The 27,164-nt window shown below is 48.8% G+C and overlaps 12 protein-coding genes across 12 annotated transcripts; 9 read left to right on the top strand and 3 right to left on the bottom strand.

The window, feature by feature from the left end:
- Positions 1-383: 383 nt before the first annotated feature.
- Positions 384-1,145, bottom strand: BDV14DRAFT_195826 (SDR family NAD(P)-dependent oxidoreductase; the record flags this gene model as incomplete). Its single annotated transcript, XM_073772302.1, has 2 exons — positions 384-693; positions 820-1,145. The coding sequence occupies 2 exons, from the start codon at positions 1,143-1,145 to the stop codon at positions 384-386; spliced, it is 636 nt and encodes a 211-aa protein (XP_073632525.1).
- A 1,602-nt stretch (positions 1,146-2,747) lies between these two features.
- BDV14DRAFT_195825 (uncharacterized protein) lies at positions 2,748-3,839 on the bottom strand (the record flags this gene model as incomplete). The annotated part of the gene is made up of 5 exons (XM_073772301.1): positions 2,748-2,863; positions 2,928-3,051; positions 3,116-3,484; positions 3,544-3,611; positions 3,665-3,839. The coding sequence occupies 5 exons, from the start codon at positions 3,837-3,839 to the stop codon at positions 2,748-2,750; spliced, it is 852 nt and encodes a 283-aa protein (XP_073632524.1).
- A 1,601-nt stretch (positions 3,840-5,440) lies between these two features.
- Positions 5,441-7,464, top strand: BDV14DRAFT_195824 (uncharacterized protein; the record flags this gene model as incomplete). Its single annotated transcript, XM_073772300.1, has 6 exons — positions 5,441-5,586; positions 5,644-5,817; positions 5,925-6,189; positions 6,244-6,835; positions 6,924-7,325; positions 7,391-7,464. 6 exons carry the CDS (start codon positions 5,441-5,443, stop codon positions 7,462-7,464), a joined length of 1,653 nt encoding a protein of 550 aa, XP_073632523.1.
- A 778-nt stretch (positions 7,465-8,242) lies between these two features.
- On the top strand, positions 8,243-8,656 carry BDV14DRAFT_195822 (uncharacterized protein; the record flags this gene model as incomplete). The annotated part of the gene is made up of 1 exon (XM_073772299.1): positions 8,243-8,656. The coding sequence occupies one exon, from the start codon at positions 8,243-8,245 to the stop codon at positions 8,654-8,656; it is 414 nt and encodes a 137-aa protein (XP_073632522.1).
- A 2,340-nt stretch (positions 8,657-10,996) lies between these two features.
- BDV14DRAFT_187118 (uncharacterized protein) lies at positions 10,997-12,798 on the top strand (the record flags this gene model as incomplete). Its single annotated transcript, XM_073770915.1, has 3 exons — positions 10,997-11,249; positions 11,344-11,414; positions 11,470-12,798. The coding sequence occupies 3 exons, from the start codon at positions 10,997-10,999 to the stop codon at positions 12,796-12,798; spliced, it is 1,653 nt and encodes a 550-aa protein (XP_073632521.1).
- Positions 12,799-13,193: 395 nt separating this feature from the next.
- On the top strand, positions 13,194-13,876 carry BDV14DRAFT_164784 (uncharacterized protein). Its single transcript, XM_073767241.1, has one exon. It carries the CDS (start codon positions 13,256-13,258, stop codon positions 13,670-13,672), a length of 417 nt encoding a protein of 138 aa, XP_073632520.1. The 5' UTR covers positions 13,194-13,255; the 3' UTR covers positions 13,673-13,876.
- A 1,123-nt stretch (positions 13,877-14,999) lies between these two features.
- Positions 15,000-16,845, top strand: BDV14DRAFT_195819 (putative MFS multidrug transporter; the record flags this gene model as incomplete). The annotated part of the gene is made up of 5 exons (XM_073772298.1): positions 15,000-15,070; positions 15,129-15,224; positions 15,275-15,328; positions 15,378-15,839; positions 15,912-16,845. The coding sequence occupies 5 exons, from the start codon at positions 15,000-15,002 to the stop codon at positions 16,843-16,845; spliced, it is 1,617 nt and encodes a 538-aa protein (XP_073632519.1).
- A 252-nt stretch (positions 16,846-17,097) lies between these two features.
- On the bottom strand, positions 17,098-18,619 carry BDV14DRAFT_209822 (uncharacterized protein; the record flags this gene model as incomplete). Its single annotated transcript, XM_073775749.1, has 1 exon — positions 17,098-18,619. The coding sequence occupies exon 1, from the start codon at positions 18,562-18,564 to the stop codon at positions 17,098-17,100; it is 1,467 nt and encodes a 488-aa protein (XP_073632518.1). The 5' UTR covers positions 18,565-18,619.
- A 648-nt stretch (positions 18,620-19,267) lies between these two features.
- Positions 19,268-21,179, top strand: gmdB (general amidase GmdB; the record flags this gene model as incomplete). Its single annotated transcript, XM_073775748.1, has 5 exons — positions 19,268-19,573; positions 19,620-19,895; positions 19,943-20,806; positions 20,854-20,938; positions 20,988-21,179. 5 exons carry the CDS (start codon positions 19,268-19,270, stop codon positions 21,101-21,103), a joined length of 1,647 nt encoding a protein of 548 aa, XP_073632517.1. The 3' UTR covers positions 21,104-21,179.
- A 234-nt stretch (positions 21,180-21,413) lies between these two features.
- Positions 21,414-22,006, top strand: BDV14DRAFT_164776 (uncharacterized protein). Its single transcript, XM_073767240.1, has one exon. The coding sequence runs from the start codon at positions 21,535-21,537 to the stop codon at positions 21,946-21,948; it is 414 nt and encodes a 137-aa protein (XP_073632516.1). The 5' UTR covers positions 21,414-21,534; the 3' UTR covers positions 21,949-22,006.
- Positions 22,007-22,477: 471 nt separating this feature from the next.
- On the top strand, positions 22,478-25,884 carry BDV14DRAFT_164775 (putative DUF221 domain protein). Its single transcript, XM_073767239.1, has 2 exons — positions 22,478-22,902; positions 22,950-25,884. Exons 1-2 carry the CDS (start codon positions 22,825-22,827, stop codon positions 25,719-25,721), a joined length of 2,850 nt encoding a protein of 949 aa, XP_073632515.1. The 5' UTR covers positions 22,478-22,824; the 3' UTR covers positions 25,722-25,884.
- Positions 25,885-25,975: 91 nt separating this feature from the next.
- Positions 25,976-27,150, top strand: BDV14DRAFT_164774 (uncharacterized protein). Its single transcript, XM_073767238.1, has 2 exons — positions 25,976-26,480; positions 26,549-27,150. Exons 1-2 carry the CDS (start codon positions 26,424-26,426, stop codon positions 26,888-26,890), a joined length of 399 nt encoding a protein of 132 aa, XP_073632514.1. The 5' UTR covers positions 25,976-26,423; the 3' UTR covers positions 26,891-27,150.
- Positions 27,151-27,164: the final 14 nt, after the last annotated feature.

Here is a 27,164-nt window from a genome sequence, read left to right as displayed (position 1 = left end):
TTGACCGGGTACAGTGATGTTTCTTTGTAAGAACAGAACACAGGAAGAGGTTAAGGACTATAGTCATGAAGTGCTTATGCTAAGTAAAAAGGGGATTATATGTTCTGATGCAGGCAAGAAGAGCAAAAACAATTATAAGAATACTACGTAGTAATCAATCCTTATATAGGCTCTGTTCTAGTAGTAACTATTTCTTCCTCATGCCCTGTATCCCAAACCCCAATAATCTTTGCTCTATTATTGTTTGCTCTCACATGAATTCCTGATGTATATCCTGCCCTAGACATGATAAACTTAACATCAGAATACAGCTAACTAAACCTTACCCAGCTCGGTTCTAGATATCAACTGATAGGACCGGTATACGGATGAGCAAAGTGCAATTACCACGCTGTCAATCCACCATCGACCTTAATATCGGTAGCAGTAATATAAGTGCTCTCGTCAGATGCCAGAAAAAGAGCCGCGGAGGCGACATCATCAGGGGTTCCAAAGCGCCCAAGCATAATCTTGTCCATTATTATCGCAGACCAGTCGGGGTCTTTCATAAGCGGAGCGGTTTGCAGGGTCTCAATCACCCCCGGGGAGATTGAATTGACCCTAATACCATGTTCACGACCCTCCATCGCAAGCTGGCGCGTCATGGCAATCACACCACCCTTAGCAGCTACATGAGCGACAGCGGGTAAGGCACTGAGAGCAACCCATCCATTGACGGAGCCGACGTTAATAACCGATGCGCGAGATTCCTTTAGATGCTGCCACGCAACTCGCGTCAAAAGATAAACCAAATTCAACTACTGATCAATCGTTATATACCACTGCTTGTCCGTGATTTTGTCCATCCAGCCGAAGTAGGCCATTCCAGCGTTGTTGTAGAGAACGTCGATCCGTCCGTACGTTGATATTGCCAGGTTGACCAGGCCCTTGCAATTTTGGCGCTTGGTGATGTCGCATGGAGACAGTGATATTATTTCTCCTCCCAGCTCATGCACGGCTTTGATCGTCTCTGCATTGTTGGCAGTGTTAATGTCGCAGCCTACTATGCGAGCACCTTGTTGGGCAAACTGGAGTGCTGCCGCTCGCCCCATGCTTCCACCGGTACCGGTGATGAGACACACTTTGTTTAAAAGACGCTGGGCCATTGTAAGGGGAAAGTGAGAGAGAAGGCAACAGGAAAGTAAGGTTAACTGGAGGAACTCGTGAGTTGAGGGTGGTACTTTAGGTATTCCAACCCTTTGTTTCCCAACCCCCGCAAACCCCACGTGATTGAGGGATCCAAGCACCCCTTCTGCTCCATGGTCAAGTACCTGCTTTCTGTAATTGGATGTTTGTTAATTCTCTAATCTTCCTTCCCTCCTATGTTGGCCCCAGAGATATCTGGTTTTCTCATTCCAGCGCCAAGGACACCACCTACCATAAACGATTAAAAGCTCCAACCGCCCGCGGCTATCAGGACCTAAGTTAGCTGAGCTAGGGTAAAATAGGCCTAGGATGGCTAATACTCCCTATTATGGGGTTAGCATCCCTTCTAAGGTCCAATGTCTAGCGTCCTAAATGGCGGGGTTGCCCAGAAGGCGAAAGTAGTATCAGCCCAGAAACACCCGTCTGCTCAACAACCCCGCCAGCGAGCCAGTCTCCGCCTAATTTATCGACACCTACAAACCAGGAAAAGACATCCGACGCAAATCCCATTGCAAACATTTAGCAAGGGTCAGAGAGCCTACCATGACGGGCCACAATAAAAGCATCTATTTATTCCAGCTCCCCGTGGAGATTCGGCTTTACATTTACAAGTTTGTCTTCGGCGACGACGATAAAGTAATTGTGATTAAGGCCGACGAGAACTTACAGCCAAGGCAGGATATCTGCCCAGAGAAGGGCGAAAAGTTCCACCGATTTGTCAAGTTGCAGGACACTACAAGGACGTTTGTTACGTGCATGTATCATGTCAGGAACCCAGATGAGACCAGGGGCCTTTCACTTCTCCTGACGTGTCGTCAAATGTAAGTTATGACTTTGGCCTATCTTGGATCAATATTGATCTGTAGGATAAATAGATATTCTGAGGCCGTGGAAATTCTTTGGTCTCAAGGCCCGGTTCATCTCCAGATAGAAAGTGGCCCTTCACACTTCTTGCTTCTTTCAAGCTTTCAGTCTTCCATACCGCCTCACCAGTTTAGTGCCATTAGGCAACTCGAAGTATCGTTCTTACACCCGAGCCTTAAGCTCCAGGCTCAGGTCCTTGACGATGAGTGGTTCAATGGGTGGTCAGATTTTTGGAAGCTGGTGAAAAGTATGAAACGGCTGGTGCGTATACAGGCATGGATACAGATGTACCAGGAGTCAGGGGGGAACATAATGACAGGCGAGCAAGAAGAGAGGCTGTATGCTCCCCTGATGACACTAGACTGGCTAAAAGACTTCCAAGTCGAGGTAACGTGGCCAGCAAATGATTGCTCAAATAGCCTGCTTGTTGGTGCTCCATTTTGTCTTATAAGAAACGAGAAACCTATATCCAATAAGTCGGACATCCTTTCGAGGCAAGGACGTAGGGAACGCGCCCGACCCGGATGATTTCGCTAGGCGAATGCTATCAGAGGCTCGATCGGAATGAGTCTGGTTCTCGAACAGGCTTATTCATATTTATTCTTCAGATTTCAAACATAAACACAAACATGATTGTATCATATCGAGCGACGGACACCTTGAATCACTGGGATACTCTATACCGCATCTCAATGCAATCACGCCTCCCAAAGCTTCATGACCATCCCTCTGTCTTGCTTAGGCGATCCATCAAGGTTCACAATCTCTCCCTTTCTGTTAATTTTACATTCGTTCTCTTTAATCAGATACGCACCTAGATAAAAGATGAAAGATTAGCACAAGACACACCAGCAGAGACAGGAAGCCTTCAAGCCTACCCAAAGCGAAAAAGGCATAAGACTCCGCATTCATGCATCCTTCACTCTGCCCCAGAGCGATGCAGGGATGCCATTCGTAGGCGGGGTCATCGGTTTCCTGCCCTTCAGGTAATGCATGTGTGAGCTAGTAGGGCAAGTTGGTTAGGCTAGGTGACAATCAAATGAAGTAAGAGCAGGAGGGGGCTGACCTCATGCGTCAGAAGGAAATCAAGCCTGCTAGCCAGAATATCCGCCTTAGGGTGCTCCTTGGTGGGAGCTTGCGAGGGATCGTAGCGGCGCCTTCCAGTACGATCAGGAAGTAAACCATCGACGTTCTTGAATTGCGAGTGGCCCAGCTCATTCAGGTACCAAGGGCAAAGTTGTGTAAACATGAACTCGGTGCCCTTCTTCCAGAAGCTGGTCGTATAGGCTATGGTGTCGCCGTCCTTGCACCCCTCGTATGCTGGGGTTCGATTTCTTATGACATTGTTCTTGATATCATGAAGGAATTTGTCTTCCTTTCCCTCTTTCGTTACTTCTGTCTTTTCTATCATCCGCGAAAGGTCACAGTAGATAGTCTTTTCAATGGTGGTTAAGTCTGCTCACTCGACTCTTAGGGTTTGCTACCGTAACATACCAGGGATAGCGCTTTGTCCGTCGCTCCTTCGCCGAAGGTTCCGTAGTGCTGAATATACTCGTAGGTGTCTATGAACGAAGTTTGAATATATGTTGTATTTCCCGTGAAATGGAGAACATACTCTTGACGGTTTCCAGATCCTCGTCACGGAAGAACCATCCTCTCAACTCCTTGATATTATCATCCGCGTCAGCTGTCAGTCCCTTCAGAGCAAGCCGTGCCATGTTCATTGATTTTTCCATGGAGTCTTTAAGGTCCTTTTTGATGGCTGAGATACGTGTTAGAATCCCAGACATATGGAGGAATAGAGTACGAACAGTCGCAAGAATCATCTAAGAGATAGGCATTGACCGCATTCAACTGCAGACACAGAAAAGAAAAGAGAAGAAATAAAGCTTTTGTCCAAGACATTGCAAAAGGTTTCCTGAAGAAAGTATAGTCAGGAATTGAGATGCTGATCAAATTGCTGATAGTGAGTTCGATATGGGACCTCTCCTTATATTTATGCCTTGAGGAACGCGTGCTCTTAGACGGTTCCTGTGAGTCTTCCATTGCCAATTTTTGTTGCCTATCTTTCAATACTCTACAGTCCAACGGAAGGCTTTGTTGGCGTGGATGCTAAGAAGTTAGAGAGTCATGATGCTAGGTTTGGTAGCCAACCTTCCATATCAAGCCAATCTGGAACGACGTAGACTGCTGGCTCGAGGAAAGGAGGGCTAGGGTCTGCAAACTCCCAGGCAGCTGAGTTTCAGAAATTGGCGAGTGCATTCGCCAACGTTGCTAATGCATTCTTGGGCGCAGTTGATGCCACCATTACTATGTCTCATGCAAGGGAGGTGATGTCAGAACCGAGGATGCTGCTTGTGACGGGCACCGAAGGCAAAACTGTTTGATGTATCCTATACCACCGTTGACTAGCGCTGCAAAGTCTCATTATGGCTGGTTGTTTAGGGTCAATATACAAGGTAATTTGTTTAGTCACACGTGCTGGTAATCTCTGCTGTCTACGATATACTCCGTTGGTTGTGATTCCACATCATTCAAACGCCGAGTATGACTAGCGGCTCAAAGTAGGTAGTGATGTTTTTGTTATAGTATTAGCTCGAGGTATAGGTAGTGTACAAGGCTTGCTTCGAGAGTGAATTTCGTGTTCGAGCTCGCATGATAATCCCTGTTTTATACCGCCAAGATATCAATAATCCCAACAGAGCCGGCGGGCGAGAACAGGTAACGCTGTTTTAGATATACAGCTATAAGATCTCCATATATGAGATCAAAGACCCTATGCAAGGAAATGACAGATTAATGTACCTGACATGCAGGGCCATTGAAAACCAACAACTTACCTATGTTTCGATTGGATGTAGTGGGGTAGGTGACAGCGTCGATCAGTGCATGGAATGCTGTCACCTACAGTTACAAATGAGACCATCCGTAACAAAGCAATGTAAGAGCCCCAACACCAACTTATCTAGATCAAGGGGTCCTTGGTTGTGGTTGCATGTGTGGTTGGAACCTGAAACCAACTGTAGCTGGGGCCGCTGCATAAAGCACCATTGGCACTAAGCGTGTTTCACCTGCACCCGTACGGGCCGTTCCGGTCCTTTCCAACATCCGAACCGCCCTGTTAGACCCCTACAAAGCCACTTTTGAGTTGGATTGGGTCTCCAACAACAGTTTGGAACGATGTTATGTCTGCAATGTTACTGCCTACAGACTGAGGGGGTCGTCCTCTCTGATCCGGAATGATGTTGGTCAGGTTAATCTTCGGTACCTCAAGTATATATAAAGCATCAAGAAGACCTTTCAAAGAGACTGCATCCACCGCACTCAGCACGATTTACAGCCAACTCTTCATTGTGTTTTTCTAATACACCACCAACTCCAATCAAGAACAATGGTTCAACTTCGATACTCTTTTCTGGCCCTTTTCTTAGCTGGCAATTTTACCTGGGCCTCTCCCCAAGAGTCCAGATCCACTGGATTCATGATTGAAAAGCGACAATATCCCAACGACCAATTCATCTTCCGGAGTTGCCCAAGGTAAGTCATCCTCTGTTAAGACTAGTTTACTGAACGCCTTTAACATTCCCCCTTTAGCGAATCTCGAAAGTGCTCTGAATGCGGGGGAGACAGCAAGAAGAAAGGCTTCTGCGACACTGAATTGGCACACGGGTCGTCGATCGAGTACAGCAACTGTCTCAAAAGACATGGCGAGAACAACGGCTGTGGTCTGGTCTGCAAATGCACTTCGGAGGAGACGGGCGAACCTGGGTTAGCATAAGCATCTACCTTCCTGAGTTACTATATCAAATGAATAACCTCCGTCACTACCTACTTTGGCGAAGAAAAATAGCTAATTTCTCCTGATGATTAAATAGTACCGGTTTACCCCCTGTTATCCCCTTCCCCCTACCCCCAGCAGGATTTGTGCCACCTCCCGCTGGAGTTCCCAACCCAGAGAAAATTTGCAACGAGGATTTTACGCAGACCAGCTGCAAGGGTTGTGAGCCTAAGGAGGGCTGGTGCACAAAGGGCGATAACGCTGGATGTCCCTGCCGGGAAGATTGTCCCGCTGATGACGATGATAGCCAGGCTACTTGCTCAGCTGATGACTGCAAAGGAGAGAAGGGGTCTTGTACTATTGTGAGTGCCTCGCATAACTCCAATCTAGATCGCTCATTGCTAACTAAAGGCTAGGGCCACTACAAGGACTGCAAGTGCAAGGTGAAATGCCCGGACTCGGAGAAGAGTGTGCTATTGTGCAGCAGTGATGTTTGCAAGAGCGAAGATGATGAAAAATGCACTACTGTAAGATTCGAACCTATATTCCTGGGGCTGAAGAGAAGAACCACCGTTGGTAACTTGGCGCAGGACGAATATGATGGCTGTGACTGCGCTGTCTCTAGCACAAACATTCATACTATAAGATCCAAGGCAGACGTCCAAGCTGATGAGGATACAATCTCAATCCTGGTCGAGGATATGAAGAAGTTCTACGAGGGTGATGATGATGATGATGACAATGACGGCAGTAATGATACAGAGGACTTGGAGGTTACATGCAAGAGCAAAAACTACAACGACGCCATAAAAGTTGACACCTCGTTTATGAACAAGCTAGCCAGGAAGTTCTGCGACGGTGGCATGGATAAGCAGCGCAGTCAGGATCTTACAGGTGAAGACCTAGAATCGTCAGCCTTTGGGGAGTACAAGTTCCACTTTGAACTCAACCCTGGCGATGGCTGTGAGACGGACTGCGAGGCAGTATTCAAGTCCATGTTTGGCAAGTGTATGTTCTATCCAATTGGGCCTTGCGGGCTTCTCGATTGTCCCTGGTCTATTATATGAAATATATACTAACTGTTATATATTAACAGGCCAAGGAATAGACAGCCACTCCATCCAAGCATCCGCCAGCGCCGAAAGTGAAGGCTGCGGCGCAAGCTTTTCATATGAAATCAGCTCTTTCCCCCGACCCGTCTGGAAGGACCGAGTATGCCACAACACAAACCAGTGGGGGGACCATGGGGACGTACGCGAATGGGAAATTACGGAGACAGCGAGATTTTGTCTTCGGCTTACTGATGAAGAGGCAACACTTAAAGCTGGATCAAATCCAATCACCTACGAAGATACAAAGGAAGGTACTGATCACAAGCACATTATATCCTGGATTGAGAACTGTGAGGGGACCGAAATGGATGTACGGTATCCGACGGATGAAGAGGAAATCATTGGGAACTCGTGCTATTGGTTCTTGGTACAGGACTGGAAGCAGTGTATGTTTTGCTTCGCTTATTCATGCTTTTGCTGGTGAAAGAGATAATAGCTAACGTACAGTCAGGCAACAACGGAGGTGCTGGTGGGTATATCGATTACGGCTGTGTGAGGTATGACTTTAGGCCTTCGTTTGACTAGGTCGAATAGGCCGCTTACCCTATTTTATGTGTCATTTCTGCTTTACCGTCTTTTTTTTTTTTTTTTTTCGTTTTTTTTTTTTTTTTTTTTTTTTTTTTTTTTTTTTTCGGTTCTCCTATCTTAGTCACAATTGCACCCAGCAGCTTAATGCTCGTCCGATTGTAAATAAATTTGTAGCTGTCAGTATCTTTCGCTGGGTATTGACTGGGCTGGAAGACGGCCGAAGTAGTGGACCGGTGCCGAGCATACCCTTTGAGCAAGGAAAATTAGGTAGTACCCCAGGACGGTCAAGTTACGTTTTGTGTTTAGAATGATGTGGAGATTTATTTCTATACATAGTTGACTCAATCTCGGGGTCAAAGGGAGAAGGGGTACGCGGAACCCGAGCTTTGCATACTTAAGTAGACTCCGCCCATCGATGTTGTTCCTGTCATATCCACAACACCACAATGTCCAAATCGCAAGAAGGTTTGTCTGGTCGTCCAAGGATGGCTTCCAATACGGTATGTCACTTGTACGCGCTCTTCGACAATGTCGGCTAAGCACCTCAGCAGGACTCCCCACCGAAGCCGTGGTCCCCTCAACGCCCAAATCGGACCTCTCGGCCTCATACGGTATTATCGTTATCGGCACCGACTCGCAGGTCTAAACGCGGCGCGGGACCTCGCATTTAAGGGAGGAAAGGTCCTTCTGATTGAAGTCCGCGATCGCATCGGTGGTCGCTGCTGGACTGTGGACACGGGGAACCAGATAGAGCTAAGCTCGAGATGGGTGGAGCATGGGTGCACTGGATCTAGCCTATGTCTTTAGCGAGCTGCAGAGATACAATCTAGATAAATTCGTGAAGACCGTGGTGTTCCATGAGAATTGCGAGTCTGCTGAGAAGGTCTGGCGGGATGAGCTGGCTATTGTACTCGATCCAGTCGAGGGCCAGGCCACAATGGAGCAGCAGGAATTTCTAATGGGTGAATTCTTCGACGTGGATGGGCAGGGAGGACGAAGCGTTATTCCATTCCTGTATAACATGGCATCTAGCGTCAAGCAGAACCTGGAGTATCTCGAGCTCGATAAACTGAGTATCGCCGATCGCATCGCACAGATTCAGGACTGCGATGAGGAGGAAAGAGCTGCACTCCGCGCGCAGGACCATCTTATCCTTATCCATTTCTTCTTGCTCCACAGGCGTAGTTAGCTGGTGTTACTGCGGTAGTTATCTTTATAGTATATTAACTATGTGTAAATACTAGTCAGCATACTATCAATTCCACAAGGGCAGATTACAAACGCAGTTGCCTTGTTTTCTCTTCAGGCTTTCGTGGCAGGCTCTCTGGGTAGAAAATAGGGAAAGTGCAGATCTCCCACACTGCTGCAACATGCGTAAGAATTTGGTAGCCAGTCAAAAAGCTTGAGACCGTTTTGTTGCTCCTTTGAAAGTTCATTCTGACGATAATGGCTGGGCTTCCGTACTCCACATATTAAGGCAATCCCTAAAGCAATTGCCTAACCGGCAGATCGCGCAGGCTGCCCTGCTTAAAGCTCAGAAGCCAGACCACTAGTACTATAGCTATAAAACATTTAGATCTCTTATCGAGAAGATTGCTGGTTGTTTGTACTTGCTATTCCAAACAACAGACCGTCAACAGCACTTTTTACTAGTCAGAAAATTAAGCCAAATCCTCTATAGAGCTCCATCAGGAGCAAATACAGCAGCTAGACTGTCTGCTTATTTTCTTGGGCCAACTACATTTAGCAATAGTGCTATAAAGTAACCTCTTATTCCTGAAAGTAAGGCGGTCTATTCATCATGCTTTTTAGTAAGTCATCTTTCTAGATAACTATTTAAAGCTGTGGTTTCGTATCGGTTCGACGCAGTCGATATCGGACCAGCGGTATTCCGAGGCCTTCGGAGATAGGCCTCAGGGCTGGCTGATGACAGCGAACATCATGATACCCTACCCCCTTGTCATGTACGTAAAAGATAAATAGCTGTAGACGTCCGCTCCTTTTGAGGGGCAGAGAGGGACGAGGGACAACAAGCCAACTCGAGGGTCTCGAGGCTGGAAGTCACCGACTCCGACGGAGTCGGGGGCACCCAGCCCGGGACCCCGAGCCAATCGATCTTCGTACTATGGGTGTTATCACAAAGTACACTACAAACACAGCTATTACTTAATAAGTACCTCTCACATTTATGTAAAGTAAATACTGATCACCACTTAAGTTTTACATCTATAATAGAGAATATAACGGGCCACAGCCAACAAGTCTAGTAAAGAAGCACTTGACCGCTATTACCAAGGTCAGCGAGCCACCAAGAGCAATGCCAAAGACAGGAAGATACTTATATGATTGACAGTAAGTGGCTGTAGATATGTTATCTTCACCTGGAGTACTTTACCTCCCAAGTCCCCCAAGCCAAGGCTTCCCTAATAATGAGGCTGTGTCTATCAATGCATGGGAAAGCTTGGATTCAGATGATCTAGGGCCGGATGTAAGGAAGCGACGTTCTGCCTGCAATTAGAGGAGCAACTAATCCTAAGATTGAATCCAAAGAGTGCACAGGGTTTGATGAAGATGAGTTAAACACACGGGTGGGACAAGGAGATCAGGAACATTTGGCTGGGGAGGCTTAGGAGAGAATTGAGCACTCTAGCAGAACTAGAAGCTCTGGGGAAGGGCAAGAAGAAGCCACGGAGTTGGATCATATGACGAAGGAATCTGAGGAGCGGACTGAACGTCAACAGGCTCAGCCTGAAGCTGAAGCTGCACAGCAAGCCGAGCACGAACGACAGGAGCAACTAGAGAGGGAACGACAAAAGCATGAAAGTCAAGCAGGTGAAGCATTAACTACTGTACCATCACGAGCCAAGAATATAGAAACAATAGAAGAAGAACCAGCAGTACACAACAAGGAGGCCGCCGCGGAAGAGCTTGAAGGACTCCTTCACGAAATGCTCCAAGAGAATTCAGATTTTGGAATTCAGATTTTGGTACCGCTCGTTAATACAAAGGAATTAAGGAACAAGTTATTTAAGAGCGCACTAATACCCTTGCTTAACTGCAAAGCAAGGATAAAACTATGCCTTTATTACAAGGTACTTTTAAAGGTCATGATGTCTCGCGGCTATTTAACCTAGCTTTGGAGGTGCATCCGCACCTTCTAATACTAGACTCCTTCACATTTCCCACATCATTAGCTTCGATTAGGCATAAGATTGGCCTCATAGGTACAGGGTCCAGGTTAAATAGGTACTTACGGAGTAGATAGATTGATATGATGTATGGGTGGCAAGCTAAACACGGACGACATCATCCATTGGCCACAATGATTGAATTACGCGCGCAGCCCTGAGCCCTCCCATTGTGGCTTAGGTAACGCCACATGACCCAGCGCCACTTTAAGGCTGAAAGAGCCGCCCCTTGCGGCCCCGCCTCTTTCCTGGTTCCCAACACCTCCCGCCCATATTCGTGGCTGCTCTTCTGCACCAGCTATATATGTCGAGGAATGTTTAGTGATGCTGCCGATGTGCTGATGCTCTTTACCCGGTCGTTATTTCGTTTGTCGTCAAAGGCATCGTTGCGAACTGCCAGGTTGATGTCCACTACGCGTTCTGAAACGCCCTCTACGCGCCAAGCTACTATGCACAATGAAAGTCTGTTTCGATTCACTCGTGCCAGATTCCTCACTGATGAAAGCCGAGAGTTGGCGCAGAGACATGCTCCATTCAATGTCGATGAGCTGGCCAAGTTGGCCGTGAGGGCTGCCGAAGCCACCAGCAATGGACGTCGAAAATGCATTGACATTGAAAAGTTGGCCGACGGGATGCATAACAAGGCTGGCTATACGTTTTACGATGGATGATAGCTTTCAGGTAATAGGAAAGGTTCCCAATCCTAACGCGGGCTTGCGACATTACACAACCGCCTCCGAAGTCGCGACCATGGATTTTGTAAGTTTACCTTTTTAGATCTTTTGAAGTTGAGTAGAACTCTGATTCAGATTAGATAAGAAGAGTGTTGGACATCCCGGTTCCCAAGATCTTCTCATGGAACTCGTCTACCAATAACCCTGTCGGGGCGGAGTACATCTTGATGGAGAATGCGCGCGGTGTGTCTCTAAGCAAGATCTGGAACAACCTGGACCTGGACCTACGGTTCAAGGTGTTGAAAAAGATTGCAATGTACCAGCATGCCTGGTCAAACATTTCTTTTTCAAAGTATGGCAGTCTCTACTACAGCCAAGACATATCTCAATTAGACAGCGGCCTGCATTACACTAACCAGGATGGAACAGAGATCACTGACGAAAGATTTGCTGTTGGGCCTTCAGTCAGCAGAAACAATGTTGATTGTGGAAGAGCAGACCTGGATTTTGACAGGGGTCCGTGGCGCAACGTGGAGGATTATGAGCGGGCAACTGGTCTTCGAGAATCATTTTGCGTGGAAAACATGTCGCAACTGCCTCGTTCTCCTGTTGCGATTCACTATTCTGGATCCTATCAACCCTCCAGAGATAAAAAGGTTTTCGCAATTCAAAGCTATTTAAAGCTGGTCGAACATTTAATTCCCAGGGATAAAAATATTACCACGTCTCATTTATGGCATGACGATATACATGTGGAAAATGTGTTTGTGAACCCAGATGATCCTTCGGAGATCTATGCCTTCATCGACTGGCAGTCAACAGAACTGGCACCTCTGTACGACCATATTATCGAACCATACACCCTGGATTATGATGGCCCACCGCTGGACGACTTGCTAGAACGACCAAAGCTCGCCGATATCCAAGCTCTTTTCCACGATGAGCCTGGACCGGTCGCAAAACGCAAGGCTGATTCGTTGTTCACGAAAATGTCTCTCGTTGCATTGTATAGGTTTCTCCTGTACAAGAAAATGCCGCGCCTCTTCAGGGCGCTCGAATTTCGCCAGACAGATTCCTTTCGATTGCTTCTACTTGCGCGAAATCTTCTTATTGATGGTGAGGCGACGTACCTGGGCCTGCTAGCGGAGCAACAGGAGAATCAATGGCCTGGAGTTGCAAGGATATTTCAGGGAACGCAAAATGCACCACTATATTTTTCACGAGAGGAGATTCAACAAATTAAAAAGGATGCTGAGGCGGCGGCGAGATCAATGGAGTTGATGGGCGATGTTCGAAGAATGATAGGGAGCCAGTATTTCCAGGCCCAGGGGCTGGTCAGCCATGAGCAATTCCGGGAGCTTGAGCAGATCCTACCTAAAGTAAAAGAGGAGTTTCTGCAAATGCATGCAAAAAGCAAAGAGGAGGAAATGGAAATAAAGTGTGCGTGGCCATTTAATGTACTAGATTAAAGTAGGTTTGCAGGTTGAGCAAAAGCAATAAGGGATCTTTGCTTCCTACAAGGTAACTACATATGTCATATGTGCTACCTGAGGCATACTTTGTCGGCAATCTGCATTCTATCGCCCCTACCCGCCTACAAAATCCTTGCATACCAAGCAATAGCTGCACGGGGCTACTGATCAGAATTCAGGCTAGATGATCAAGGGGGATCAACAACATAAATACCTTGGTGCCTCCTGGACCATATAAACACTCATCTACTGTTTACCTAGTTTCCTTCTAGATTTCTGACCATCATCAACCACAAATTTTGCTTGACTTCCATCAGGTCCTACCTTATTCAGACTCCAGAGTATCTAGGTAAGTAATTCACGGGCTCATCAGCCCCTTACCTATGCAACATCACGTATATATACTAACTATCTTATCAAGCAACTAGAGCCTCTACAAGATTAGCAAGTCAAAATGCGTCTCAACGTTACCACCCTACTCGTTGCCTTCCTGGGCACCTCTTCAACCGCAACAGCTCTATCAGCAGGACAAACCCGCGGCAACAACAAAGCATGCGAAGCGAACTGCGAAGAAGGAGCCTCCAACGTCTTGTCGTCGAAGGAATCGGTCTTCTCCGCTCGCTCTTACGATTCAGCCAGCGTGTTCACGAGCGCCGAGTGCTTTGTAGAACCCCCAACGCAGACAGAGCCCGAAGATCTCGAGGCCATCTGTGGCACGGTCGACGGCGTTTTGTGCGGCGGCAGCTGCGTGTTCCCGCAATCGCAATCCATGACCAACACTTTCAGCAATGGGTGCGAGGAATTGGGCGGCAGAGCCAGATTTGTTGATGGTGTCAGTGGAGACGGGGTTGTTGAGGCTTGTAAAAGTTGATGAACCAAGGATAAGTGGGGGGTTTGCGGCTTGATTACCCCCATCTTAGGGTTGGGGGTTGTTTTCCGGCTTGGGTTGTACTTATCACATATTGAAATAACGTTTGTTGTTGACATCAGTAAGTGCACGGCGCTTTAACTTATTCTTCGCTAGGATATAAGATCAAAGGTGTTAAAGGCGAGTATAGAGGTAGGCATATAGAAGTCGTCGGTATATAGAGGCAGATCTTCATACATGAACGATACGAAATTAGACGATATTTGAAACATAAATTGCATCTCATTCTCAGCGAATATGCAGGGGGTCAGGGTGCAAATAGGAAATGCAAGTTGGGCCTCAGTACTTAGAAAGTTTGACAGGTATCTGTAACCGTAGTGGCGATCTGGAGATACGGTGGAATGAACGTCTAGACCCTAACAGATATCGAGGATCTCAGACGTTAGGGTTAAAACGGCAAAACGCATAGGTAGACTAGGAATAGGAGAAGGTAACCCCAACAAACACAGAACCTGAGAGATTAATGCAAGACGAGACTGGACTGCGGATAGCGGAGTCCAAGGTAATCTGGTCTACCCTGGTGATATTACCCGTAGGTAGGTGGGCCCTTGCCACTGCCAAAAGAGGTCCTCTTGCGCTCAGATGTGGCTCAGTCACTGCTGTTTGTGTTTAAGCTCTGCCATGTAAGCCAATCACAGAGTTACAATACTGTAGCTGCCCTGTGGCCTGAGGCAAGAAGACTAACTCTTGGTAAGTTATGCTTTACGGGTAATATCAGCAGGCTAGACCAGAGTAAGCGTGTCGCAGGCTTGTCATAACCTTGGAAGGTGGGTATGGTTCCACGGTGGAACACTTCGGAAATGGAAGAACAAGCCTAGTGCCGAATCTGAATTTGCATTTCCGAAGCCCGAGCCCTACTGCTTATAGAGCACAGACGTCAGGGTCAGTAAGAGGTCGGCATGTCTACCAGCAACAACCTTACAAAAAACAAAAACAAAAATAAACAATGCAATGAAGTCTTGAACCAAAACGACAAGTCTAGCCTCAGTAATACCGAAGTTCAAGCGACAACTGGAAGAAAGAAACTATGACATGCACGAAGAGAAAAAAAGGGTCCACTGGAGAAGTAGTGACATCACTCCCGAGTCTACCGAACCGTTCGGGATGCCGAGTCCTTGTCCGGATTTATAAGATCTCGCCTCTGGGATTTTTTTTTTTCTTTTTTTTCTTAAAGCCCCCTTGCATTTTGCACTGTAGGCCTCTGTTGAATTCAACTGTGCCTGGTGCCTTTTTTTCTGTCTTTTTCTTCTTTTTTGCAAGGCAGTGCAATATGTCTGGTGAACGTGCTGGGGCTATCAAGCCCGAGGGGCAGCAGAGGCCGAAGAAGACGTTTGTGCAGAAGTCAGTATTTTTGTGAAATGGGACTGAAAAGTGTTGAGACTGACTGGTTTCATTGCAGGATCAAAAGCTATTTCTACTCGGACATCTCGCATGAAGTCTCTAGCCAGGATGTCGAGATCCATACCTGGGATGGGCCTAATGACCCTGAGAATCCGTATGTCACTACTATTAAAATAATACTTGAACAGAAATTGACGATCGCAGGTTCAACTGGAGCACGAAATACAAGTGGCTTCTAACCGTGACCGTCTGCTTCATGTATGCATCCTCACTCCCTAGAGATACCTTCGTATACTAACAACTACAGCTCCATTCTCACCGGTCTACCCGCAGGAACATACGGCTCCGGCAACGACTGGATGGAAGAGCGCTTCCACGTGCAAAACAGCCCATTTCCAAACCTCTACTGGGCAACTACATCCTGGAACATGGGCGCCGCTTTCTGGCCATTGATTTTCGTGCCCTTGACTGAATCCTCGGGTCGTATGCCCGGATACTTCGTTGCATATGTCATTCTCATTGCAACATTATTTGGATCAGCATTTGCGCAGAACTTCGCTACTCTTGTGGTCACGAGGTTCTTTGGTGGTGGTGCTTCGTCTGTTAGTATCAATATTGTCGGTGGGAGTATCTCGGATGTATGGCATGGTGAAAAGGCACGCAGTTTGCCCATGAGTCTGTTTGGGTTCACGAGTGTCGTTGGTATTGCGCTTGGGCCTATGATTGGGTCTGCGATTGTGCAGATTCAGAAGAATGATCCGTGGAGATGGTACGTACTATTCTATATCATATCCCCTCCCTCCCCAGCCCAAGATGATATCTAACAACGCATGATTGGCAGGATCTTCTACGTCCAAATAATCTACAACGCCGCCCTCCTCCCCATCTTCTGGCTCATCCTCCGCGAAACCCGCCCCGACGTGATCCTCAAGCGCCGCGCAAAGAAAATCCGCAAGGAAACCAACCGCCCCGTCTACGCAAAAGCCGAAATCACCGCGCCCTCCACCCTCCGCCTGCTCCAAATCTCCTTTAAGCGTCCAACGCGCATGCTTACAACGGAACCGGTGGTCATCTTCTTCACGCTGTGGATCAGTTTCGCGTGGGGAATCCTGTATCTTTTCTTCAGCTCTGTCCCGCAGACATATGGCCAGAATTATGGCTGGAGCACGCTCGCTACTGGGTTGATTCAGCTCGCTATTTCCGTGGGCGCGGTCATCGGAACAGCATTCAACCCCATCCAAGACTGGATCCACATGCGCTCTGCATCCCGCAATAAGGAAAGACCCGGAAAGCCCATCCCCGAAGCACGACTCTACACCTCCATCCCGGGCTCCGTCCTCTTCGCCGCAGGCCTCTTCTGGTACGGCTGGGCCTCACAGCCAGACGTGCACTGGATAGTCCCAACAATGGGAATCACAGCCGCCGGAATCGGCATTTACAGCATTTACATGGCTGTCGTGAATTACCTTACAGACGCGTATGAGCGGTACGCTGCCTCTGCGCTTTCGGCTGCTAGTCTTGGACGAAATTCATTCGGTGCGTTCTTGCCGCTGGCTAGTCCGCAGCTGTTTAGTAATTTGGGCTTTGGATGGGCTGGCACACTTTTGGGGTTTGTGGGGCTCGCATTGTCGGTTGTCCCTGTTGTGCTTGTGCTTAAGGGGCCTGCTATTCGGCGCTCGAGTCGGTTTATGAGTGAGAGTACGTGGGATGATGATGAGGATAAGGAGGAGGATAGTGAAGAGGGGAAGGTTGAGGGGGAGGGGGAGGCTGTTTGATTTATTCTACCTTATTGGTTATAAAGAGTAGAGGCATGGAGTAAGGGCTTGTTGGTGAAGGAGTACTACTGGATTATCGAGATATCTGCTTGCATTATACACTGAGATACCTCGAGGAGACGCATAATATCAATTCAATGTTGAGTTTATATTCATATCTGCACAGGATTATTCCATATTTACTTCCAATACCTATACCTGAATTGTCCAAAGACATACTATTCACTTCCCAAGACTCTTCCCAATACAGCCCTAACTACCCCCATGCTCCAACCCCTCTAGCTCATACCCCGGCAAAACCCACCCCGTAGTAACCTTCTCCCTAATAAAAAAATTCGCCAAAACATCCAGTCTCAAAAAGCTCACGATCCCAAGCACAAAATAAACGACCGCCACACCAATCCTCGAAGACGGGATCTTATCCCAGTATGTACCTCCCCGCTCAATTCCGTCTTGGACATCAGCCATGAAGGGGCGGAATGTGTCTTCGTAGGATTTGAGTGCGGAGAGGATATCCTCTCTCTTCTCGGCGGCGGACAGATCTGGTGTTAATGAGGAATTTGTAGAAAAGCAATGCTTGACCAGTTCCCCGGCAAGAACATAAGACCCCACAAGCGCAGAAGAACTCCCCATCCCCGTCGTCGCGCTCGGTGCATAGGCTGCATCACCGAGTAAAACCACAGATCCCTGAGACCAGCTATCAAGCCGCACAACACCAAGATGATCACAGTAGAAATCATCCGCATCATTCATGAGTTGTATAATCTCATCTGCTTTCCAGCTCGCCCCGCGTAGAATTTCAGCCATTGCGCTTTTTTCGGCAACAACGTCGCCGCGTTTGGCACATACCATGCGCGGGTGGGATGTGACGAGGATGATGTAGATTTGGTAGGATGAAGAGTTGTGGCGCCGGGTGAAGAGGATTCGGCGGGATGTTGAGAGGTGGATGCGTGCTGTGTAGGGGTCGATTGATTTCTTTATGGTGGAGGTTGTTGGGGGGATTGGCGAGTCGACGGTGAAGTACCCGATGTATACACCTAGGGAGTGTACGAAGGGGTCTGACGACAATACCCCCGTCTCCGACCCCGTCCCCGAGCCCGAACCCGCCAACCCAGATGAAGGGGAAGGAGTAAGCTGCCCGTGGTTACCACCAAACAACAACCGTCTAACCCAAGACCCAATCCCATCAGCACCAACCACAAGATCGAATATTTCCTCTTTCCCATCCGAAAAGACAACCCTAACTCCATCATCCGTGTCTTGTAGTTCCATAACCCAAACACCAAACCTGACTTCCGTATTATGTTTATTAATCCCGCCGTAAAGCAACCGACACAAATCGCCCCTCATAATCTCCCAATCCGTACTAAACCCTTGCACTCCATCCTTCCCACCATCTTTACTTCCATTTCCACCATTCTTCCCCGCCCCAAAAAACGCTCTCTCCCTCCCAGACTCATCAACAAACGCCAACCCCTTCTCATCAACGACTTTCTCCCTATAGCTGTTCTCAAGCCCCATTCGTTTCAGGACTTCGATGGCGTGGCCTCTAAGGTCGATTTGCAGGCCGGAGGCGCGGAGAGTGGGGTGCCGCTCTATTAGGGTTATTCTGAAATCATGGTCGGAAGTGAAGGTGGATTTGGCGTTTGCGTTTGAGAGGTTATACGCCAGTGAAAGACCTGCTATTCCGCCGCCGGTTATGAGGATCTTGAGGGGCATTTCGTCTTCTGTTCCTTTGTGTTCGTTTGTGTTTGTTAAGTCTAGTATTAGTTTCAAAGTGTGGTAGTAGATTTTTTGGATGAGTTGTTGGACTCGGTATGCCGTGTCGCTTTATACTCGCGTTATTCGGGGTATAGATTCTAAACAGGTAACTCCGAAGACAGGGATTCCGAGGGGTATGACGCTGTTGGGTACCTACGCAGCGACGAGGTGACTGCTCAGAAATGAAACTTCTTTGTTGCCTCTGTGCTGAATACTTTCTTTGTTCTTTCTCTATATACTTTATAGGGCTCGGGACTGGGAGGGGTTTCTAGTGCAGACTAAGCTTACCTTGGTTCCATGCTGCGGTTGGCAATGCTAGCGCTCCTCCTCGAGCTAGCTTGGATAGTGCTTATTCCACATGACTAGTGGTTAGTTAGATTTAGACCCTCGACTAGTGTGGCTGAAGAAATGGGTCTTGGCTAGTGTCCTTCTAACCTCCAACGCCGTGCCGTCATCCGTGGACTCCCCGCAACAGGCCGCGTATGAGTATGGACTATGGAGCCATAAGGTCGCAAGCTAACTAACGATGAAATGTCAGATCACGGCTGAATGAGTAGTAGAGCTGAATAATTAGGCTGCCAGAATCCACTGTCAAGACTTATAAAGAGGACCTTGCCGTCAAAGTCTGCTGTACACTTTGTATTATACATCAACATCCGAGATGGCCCAAGCTCAACCCCAAGACGGGTCCTGGCAAGCCCTTGCAGCTGAGCGGCGTAAACATTTGGACGATTTAATCCCCGCCGAATGGAAGTTGAGCGAAGAGTTCAAGAGTTCGCTTCCTGCAGACGGCCGTCTACTCGCAGCAGATCCTGTGCGAAAGAGTGGTATTTTCTCTGAAAATGAACTGGACATCACGGAGAATTATTCAGCGGCTCAACTTCTCCAACGGCTGGCATCTGGAGAAGTCAGCTCTCTGGCAGTGACAACAGCGTTCAGTAAGCGAGCGGCGATCGCACAGCAGCTGGTAAGACGCTCGTCCCAAACGTGATCAGCTTTCTGACACCGCATAGACTTCATGCCTGACGGAGCATTTCTTCTCTCAAGCCCTCGAGCGAGCACAGTACCTTGACGACTATTTAAAGAGGGAAGGAAAGCCCATCGGTCCACTGCACGGTCTTCCAATCAGTATCAAAGACACTTTCCAAGTCAAAGGTGCATACACAACCATCGGCTATGTCTCGTTTCTGAAGAACGGAGCGGCGACAGAGAACGCGGCGCTGGTGGACTTGCTGCTCGATCTGGGTGCTGTTTTGTATGTAAAGACAAACATCCCGCAGTCTTTGATGGTGAGTTTCATGGCCAGTGGTGAGGTAAATACTAATTAGGAATGTAGACGGCTGATTCTGAGAACAACGTCTACGGTCGTACGCTGAACCCATTCAACACGAACCTGACAGCAGGAGGTTCAAGTGGTGGTGAGGGTGCTCTCATAGCTTTCCGAGGTTCGATTCTCGGTGTGGGAACCGATGTCGCAGGATCTATTCGGATCCCAGCTCTTTGCAATGGTCTTTATGGGTTCAAGCCGACGAATGATCGTATTCCGTTCGGTGGACAGGTATCTGGTGTCGCTGAAGAAACACCAATGGTATGGCCATCAGCAGGACCATTGGCTCGTAACCTAGAAGACATCGAGCTTTTCATGTCTACCATCCTCAAGGCAGGACCGTGGAAGTACGATGTAACTGCTATGGGAGCACCATGGAGTGCACCGGCGGAGTCTCAATCGCCTCTCACAATTGGTGTCCTTCCAGAAGATTCCGCTTTTCCCCTGCACCCGCCAGTGAAGAGGGTGCTGGAGTCCGCCGCTGAAGTTCTCAGCAAAAAGGGTCACCGCATAGTCCGGCTTCCTAGCGACCCATCTCGAGATGTCGCATTTGCGTTCCGTCTGGTGTTTGAGTGGCTGACATATGGGCCACAACTCGACCATTTCACTCCTAGCGGAGAATCGCTTATCAAGTCTCTGGCCGGGGCACCCTCGCCCGCCCAGTCAGGGCCATTCCTTCTCAGCCAGGATCATGATGTCTTTAAGAAGATCGAGGTTCTCAGCATTGCACGAAGAAACTACACAGATGCGTGGCGCAAGGCGTTTGTAGTCTATGGTCTGGATGCTGTTATTGCACCAGGTGCTCAGAATACAGCGGTGCCACATGATACATACGGAATGCCACCGTACACTGCAGTCTGGAATTTGGTCAATGTAAGTCACCTTAAAAGTCAGTGAAGAAGACATATTGATCTCTTCAGTACCCGGCCTGTATCATTCCGTACGGAAATGCGTCAAAGGAACTTGATCCTGAGCCGATGGAGACAAAATACGGGCAGCCCAATTGTATGTTGACCATGCTGGTATTGTGATGGTTCGATACTGACAGTTGCAGATGACCCTGAAGCCGTGGACGGAGCTCCGACCGCTTTACAGGTAGTAACGCCGCGGTTCCTGGATGAGAAGTGTCTTGCGGTGGCGAAGGTCATTGACCGCGATATTCGAGGTTGATCTGGAGATGTCGGTTTTGGAAGGAGCGTTGAGCTGCCCGGAACACTGGCCTACCACTTTGTACCTAATCGACGGCTATTCAACGAAGAAAAACTTATTTTATTCATTATCTCATTGTTGCTTTTCTACTTACTTGGGGGTTATCTCTATTACTATCAACTGTACAACTCAGCCTCACCCAACCATCTCTACCATGGCAGACTATCTCCCTTGCACGACGCCTTCCCCTAGCAATCTCCACCTCCCCTGCAGCGTCCGCATGGCGATGCCACTGATGCACTTCATCGCCCGGTTTGAGTGCACCTTGGACGCTCCTCGACATAGTCAAACTGTACATTTCCCCAGGGCTGAAATCGAAACTTGTACTGCCTTCAACTACCGAGGAGGCCAGTTCAGAGGGGATCTCCTCACCGGGACGATCACTAGAGGTCATGAACAAGTGTCGCTGGAACAAGATCAGGTATATTTCTCCAGAAGTCCTCCTGGCAACGAGGCAGGCACAGCCTCGGCTGATTGAAGTACAGTTTATGACAGTGACTTCGATATTTTCGGCACTAACCGACGATGGAATTCCCCTCTGTATTTATAGCCGGGGCCGCTGCCTACCGGGACCAGGAACCAACAATGAGACGGATCAACAAACACTGCGCCAGGAGGAGACGGAATTTTTCGCACATATCAATATCACAGTGCCGTTTGGAAGATTGAACTGGTTAAACTACAAGACTTTGGTGGCTGCGTGCACCTTGGTCAGAGACACCGTTGTATACGACATTTATGTGTTGTCGAACTTTTATCACATTGAGCAGCCGATTCAGACACAGGAATACACCTGCAAGCTTTAGCTGGATCAGCTGAGGGAGGTGATATTTATAGCAGATTGTTGTTGCTGGTTTGTGTAAGGATAGATTAGATAGATAAGCATTTCTTCCAATCAATGAGAAACGTTGATCGACGTGGTGGTATCTGGGCGCCTGAATCCTGAGGGATCAATGGGTCATCCTGGGACAACACTATAGATTCAAAATGTAACTGTAAGCCTGAGGCACAACATGAAAAATCTGGAAAATTCGAGCAGATGTCTCAGCAGCCCAAAAATTATTGAATGACAACGTCAGACAAAGAACGGTTAAGAACGATTGGCTGCCAGCGACAACCGTGGTTCGCAGACTCGTGGACCTGATGGTTCCTCGTGGTTCCTCTGGCTGTGAGTGGCCGCCTTGAAGGCCCAGCTGAGACATGCCGGCAGAATAACCAATGAGACAGGCGGTAAGACCACAGAGTAAGACACTCGGCAGACTCTATACCCAGCCCAGTTAGCAGTCACTTATAAATAGCTTCTCCACTATCGATTTTGCTGCTCGAGATCATGTCCCTGCTATTTAATTCCGTCTCAGGGAAAGGGTCCAGCCTTGGGTTGAATCTCTCTCCATTCTCCAGATTGCAGACTACGTACTCTCGTAGTCATTGCCATCTGCGATCTCTGGGCAGCCTGGGCGAGACCCGTTTTCTGGGCTGAGGCGTTCTAGAACCACTTCCACTCTCCGCTCGAGATCTTCTGACGACGCTCTCCATCTCTTTCTTCGTCATCTCTCCAGTGATCTTCTTGCTGTGTCGCTCGTTCTCGATCTGTCCCCGCCTGCTTTGTCCTCGTTCCTCGTTTTCTTTTCCTTCCCTGGCTTCCCTTGCTCTATCCATGCCGTCTACTCTCTCGCTACACCATGGATTATAGATCTCTTGGGCGGCGTGACGGCGCCGAGGAGTTTCTCAAACTCATTCAAGATCCGTTCAAGTCTGCAGTATGCCACCGTCTTTCTAGGGTTGACTCTCAGTGCTAACTTCTCAGTTCCAAACGAATGCCGTCTGGGCTTCGCTAGGTACCTCTGCCGGATTCGCCGTCATTCTCGCCCTTCTTTTCTCCCTCTTTCGCCCTCGCCATTCCCTCGTTTACGCTCCGAAAGTCAAGCATGCCGACCGAAAACACGCTCCTCCGCCGGTTGGAAAGGGCCTCTTCTCCTGGCTCAAGCCCGTCTTTCGTACAAAAGAACCCGCGTTGGTGGAATGTATCGGACTCGACGCGACTATCTTTGTCCGCTTTACCAAGATGTGTCGCAACATCTTCATTTTCCTCAGTATCATTGGATGCGGTGTCATGATTCCTGTCAATGTTACTCAGAGTCAAAACACCAACGACGCCAATGCGTTTTCAACAATGACCCCGCTGTTCGTACCGGTGAATGCGATCTGGAGTCAGGTTATCTGTGCTTGGGCTTTCGACATTATCATTGCATACTTTCTGTGGAGGAACTACAGGGCGGTACTGGTATTGCGGAGGAAGTATTTTGAGAGCAACGAGTACCAGCGCGGTCTTCATGCGAGAACTCTGATGATAACCGATATCCCAGCCGACATCCGCAACGACGAAGGTTTCCTGCGCTTGACCGATGAATTCAACCCTACGGCGGCGATTCCCCGATCATCCGTTGGACGAAACGTCAAAGGACTTCCAAAGTTGATTTCACAGCACGAAGAAATGGTGCGCAAACTCGAGTCTGTCTTGGCAAAATATCTCAAGAACCCGGATCGATTACCGCCGAACCGCCCAGTGATGCGTCCACCAAGGAACCTGCGAGCGGAGTGTGGTAGCGAAAAAGTCGACGCAATTGATTTCCTCACCGACCGTATTCAGAGACTAGAGGAGGAGATTCGCCATGTCCGGTCATCCATTGACAAGCGGGGTGCGATGCCGTACGGCTTTGTGAGCTGGGACAAGATTGAACATGCCCATGCGGTAGCCTACGTCGCGCGCAACAAGCATCCTCGCGGAACAACCATTCGCCTGGCACCCCGACCTCACGACATTGTCTGGGAGAACCTCGCCTTGTCAAAGTCGGCTCGCAAATGGAAGAGATTCGTCATGTTCCTCTGGGTCACTGCATTGACAATTGTGTGGATTGCGCCCAACGCTCTGATTGCTGTCTTTCTTTCCAACTTGTCGAACCTCGGTCTGGTCTGGCCTGCTTTCCAGACCTCACTTAGCGCTCACTATGAAGTCTGGGCAGCCGTCCAAGGTATTCTTTCACCTGCTGTGACTTCTCTTTTCTACCTCCTTCTGCCGGTCATCTTTCGCCGCTTGTCAGTCCGGACTGGTGATGCGACCAAGACACTTCGAGAAATGCACGTGCTTCGCCACTTGTACTCTTTCTTCGTGTTTAACAACTTGATCGTCTTCTCCCTCTTTTCGGCTGTGTGGACATTCATCGCTGCGGTTATTGAGTTGAAGAACAACGATGAAGATCCATGGCAAGCCGTCCAAGATGGGCAGTTTTATACCAAAGCTGTTAGCGCAATGTGCCAGGTCTCTCCTTTCTGGGTCACTTACCTACTGCAGCGGAACATGGGTGCTGCCATCGATCTAGTGCAGCTGGTCAACCTTATCTGGGTGTGGTTCGCCAAGACGTTCCTTGCTCCAACTCCCCGACAGACCATTGAATGGACTGCTCCCCCGTCCTTTGACTACGCCAGCTACTACAACTATTTCCTCTACTACGCGACTATCGCCATTTGCTTTGCAACTCTGCAGCCTATCGTCCTTCCAGTCACAGCATTGTACTTTGGTCTCGATGCCATGATGAAGAAGTACATGCTGATGTACATCTTCGTCACCAAAAATGAGTCTGGAGGACAGTTCTGGCGTGTAATTTTCAACCGCATGGTGTTTGCGACAATTCTGTCCAACGTCATCATTGGTCTTGTTGCCAAGGCGAGAGGAACTTGGACTATGGTGTTTTGCGTCGTGCCGCTCCCATTTCTCATGCTGCTGTTCAAGTGGTACTGCATGCGGACGTTTGACCACGACTGCACATACTACAACAAAGCTAACCTGACCGATCAAGAAGCGCTTGCTGTAGGCAAGTCCAGCAAGTCGGCAAATGACCGACTCAACTCCAAGTTCGGTCACCCCGCTCTGTACAAGCAGCTGATCACCCCTATGGTACACGCCAAGGCAGCAGACGCGCTCAAGCAGATCTACCGCGGGCGATTAGGAAATACCGAAATGGAGGGAGAATACTCTGACATTGCAATGGACCCCATGATGAGGTCCCAGCCTGGCAAGACCATGCAGGACCCCTCGGCACCATTCGAAGTGGTTCCAGAGCATCACCTCGACTTCTCCTACTACAAGAACCGCGCAGATTTCCAAGACGAGTTTGGCGGTGGTATCTACGGCCGCCCAGACGACCTCATGACTGAGCGCTCGCAAACACCGCGCACACTCGGCGAGTGGTCTCCTACCTCTTCTCGCGCTTCTTCTCCCGCGCCATCTGTTCCCACTTTACCCATCCTGAAACCTGAACAGCATGATCCGCGATTAAGCGAACACTCTGCGTTCCGCCCTCCACCTATCCGCGCAGATAGCGCCATGAGCTCAACGAGCGCTAGAGGCCTCTATTCTCACCACAACGAGAGTGAAACATCACTCCTCAGCTCGGCTCAACAACCAGCGGGTGCGGGCATGGGCATGGGCGGTATCCAGCCCTGGCGTCCGGGCCACGGATACGGTCCTGTCGACCAGGACGACCCTACATTCACCTCGTACGAGCATTACCGGAGGTGATTTTGCATTCTAGCGATTTATAGACCATTTCTTAGCATTTACAGCATTTACTGTCATTCAGCCGTGTATACCTAAAATCTTGGATAGGGGGGTTTTGTGTTTGGACTTATTGGATACCATTGTATATGAAATATATAACATTATAATCTACCACAATCTCTTGCAGATATTGCTCTTCAGACTTGCATTCTTTCAAGTATATAATCTCCGCCTCAGGCAGCGATGCTTACCAACTACCGCATTAGGCCGATCGTCCCTTCCTCAGCCCACTGATCGATCGCAGGAGCTGCGCGATTCAGGCCTCCCTCAATATATTGCCCGCCCAGCTGAATACGATGTGGCTATTGGTACAATCTGTACCGATAGCTCCTCCGCGCCAACAGCTCGCAAGCTGAAGCCCAATTCGTGGCTGCCTGACACGCGACAAGCGACAAGCAACTAACAACGCAACGCACGCCTAGTCACCAAGAACCGACTCCGACGTATCCGGGACCCCTGCGATCGACCGGCCGATAGTTGTCTGATCCTGTGAACGATATACAATTACCAAGGGACTCCTTCTTGCGCTTCGACAAGGTTACTCCAACATTGACCGACCGCGACCCTAGGTACCCCGCGACTCGAACTGCGCGACGAGCTACTCCGCGGAGTATACCGTGGCGGCACTGTACCACGACTACACCTGTATACGGCTACACCAAAATGGCATGGTACTCTATTCTCCCCGCGGAGCTGGAGCGCTGGGTTGTGCGATGTTTTGTATGTCTTACTTTATCCCACTCCTTCTACCTCTGCACTCCGACCCTTGCTAACATTATCTCTACTAGCTCTTCCTCGGCGTCTTCACGCTCCTCCCCTGGTTAACGCTTCTCGTATTCGATATGGCGCTGTACCTATGGCGACTAGTGACGTATTACATACCCGGTGTTGGCGGGCGAGCGAGAGGAAGACAACGGCCGAGGGCACCGAGTTTAAATGAGCTTCCAGATCGGTTTGGGTTGAGTGCAACTGCCAGTGTCAATACTCCGAATACGAATGTGAAGTCGGACAGGACTACTGAGAGGGAAGTCGATAGGGATGTGGATCAGAAGGAGAATATTGGGGGCGCGGCATTGTCACCCGCGAGAAACGGAGGAGAGAGGGGGTTACGAAGGAGGAATGGACGGTGACGGTGACATGACAGTTTATGATATATCTGGTGTCCCGCTGCGAGGAGACAGCAGCAGGTTGCCTCTTGGTGAGATTGTTATGGTTTTCTACCTTGACCTATTCCTGGCATGGTCGGTGTCTGTTTACGAAGCCATTTGGCTTCTCTCGTTCAATTCATTGATACCCTGTGTACCTACCTCCATTTTAATCCTGCTATCCTGCTATCCAGCAATACTAATCATCCAACTATTCAATATCGAACCTTGGAGCAATCGGCGTTGGGCGGTCTCGCGG

Source organism: Aspergillus stella-maris (assembly GCF_047715825.1).
Source record: "Aspergillus stella-maris strain CBS 113639 unplaced genomic scaffold BDV14scaffold_4, whole genome shotgun sequence".
NCBI lineage: Eukaryota > Fungi > Ascomycota > Eurotiomycetes > Eurotiales > Aspergillaceae > Aspergillus > Aspergillus stella-maris.
This window is presented reverse-complemented; position numbering and strand designations above follow the sequence as displayed.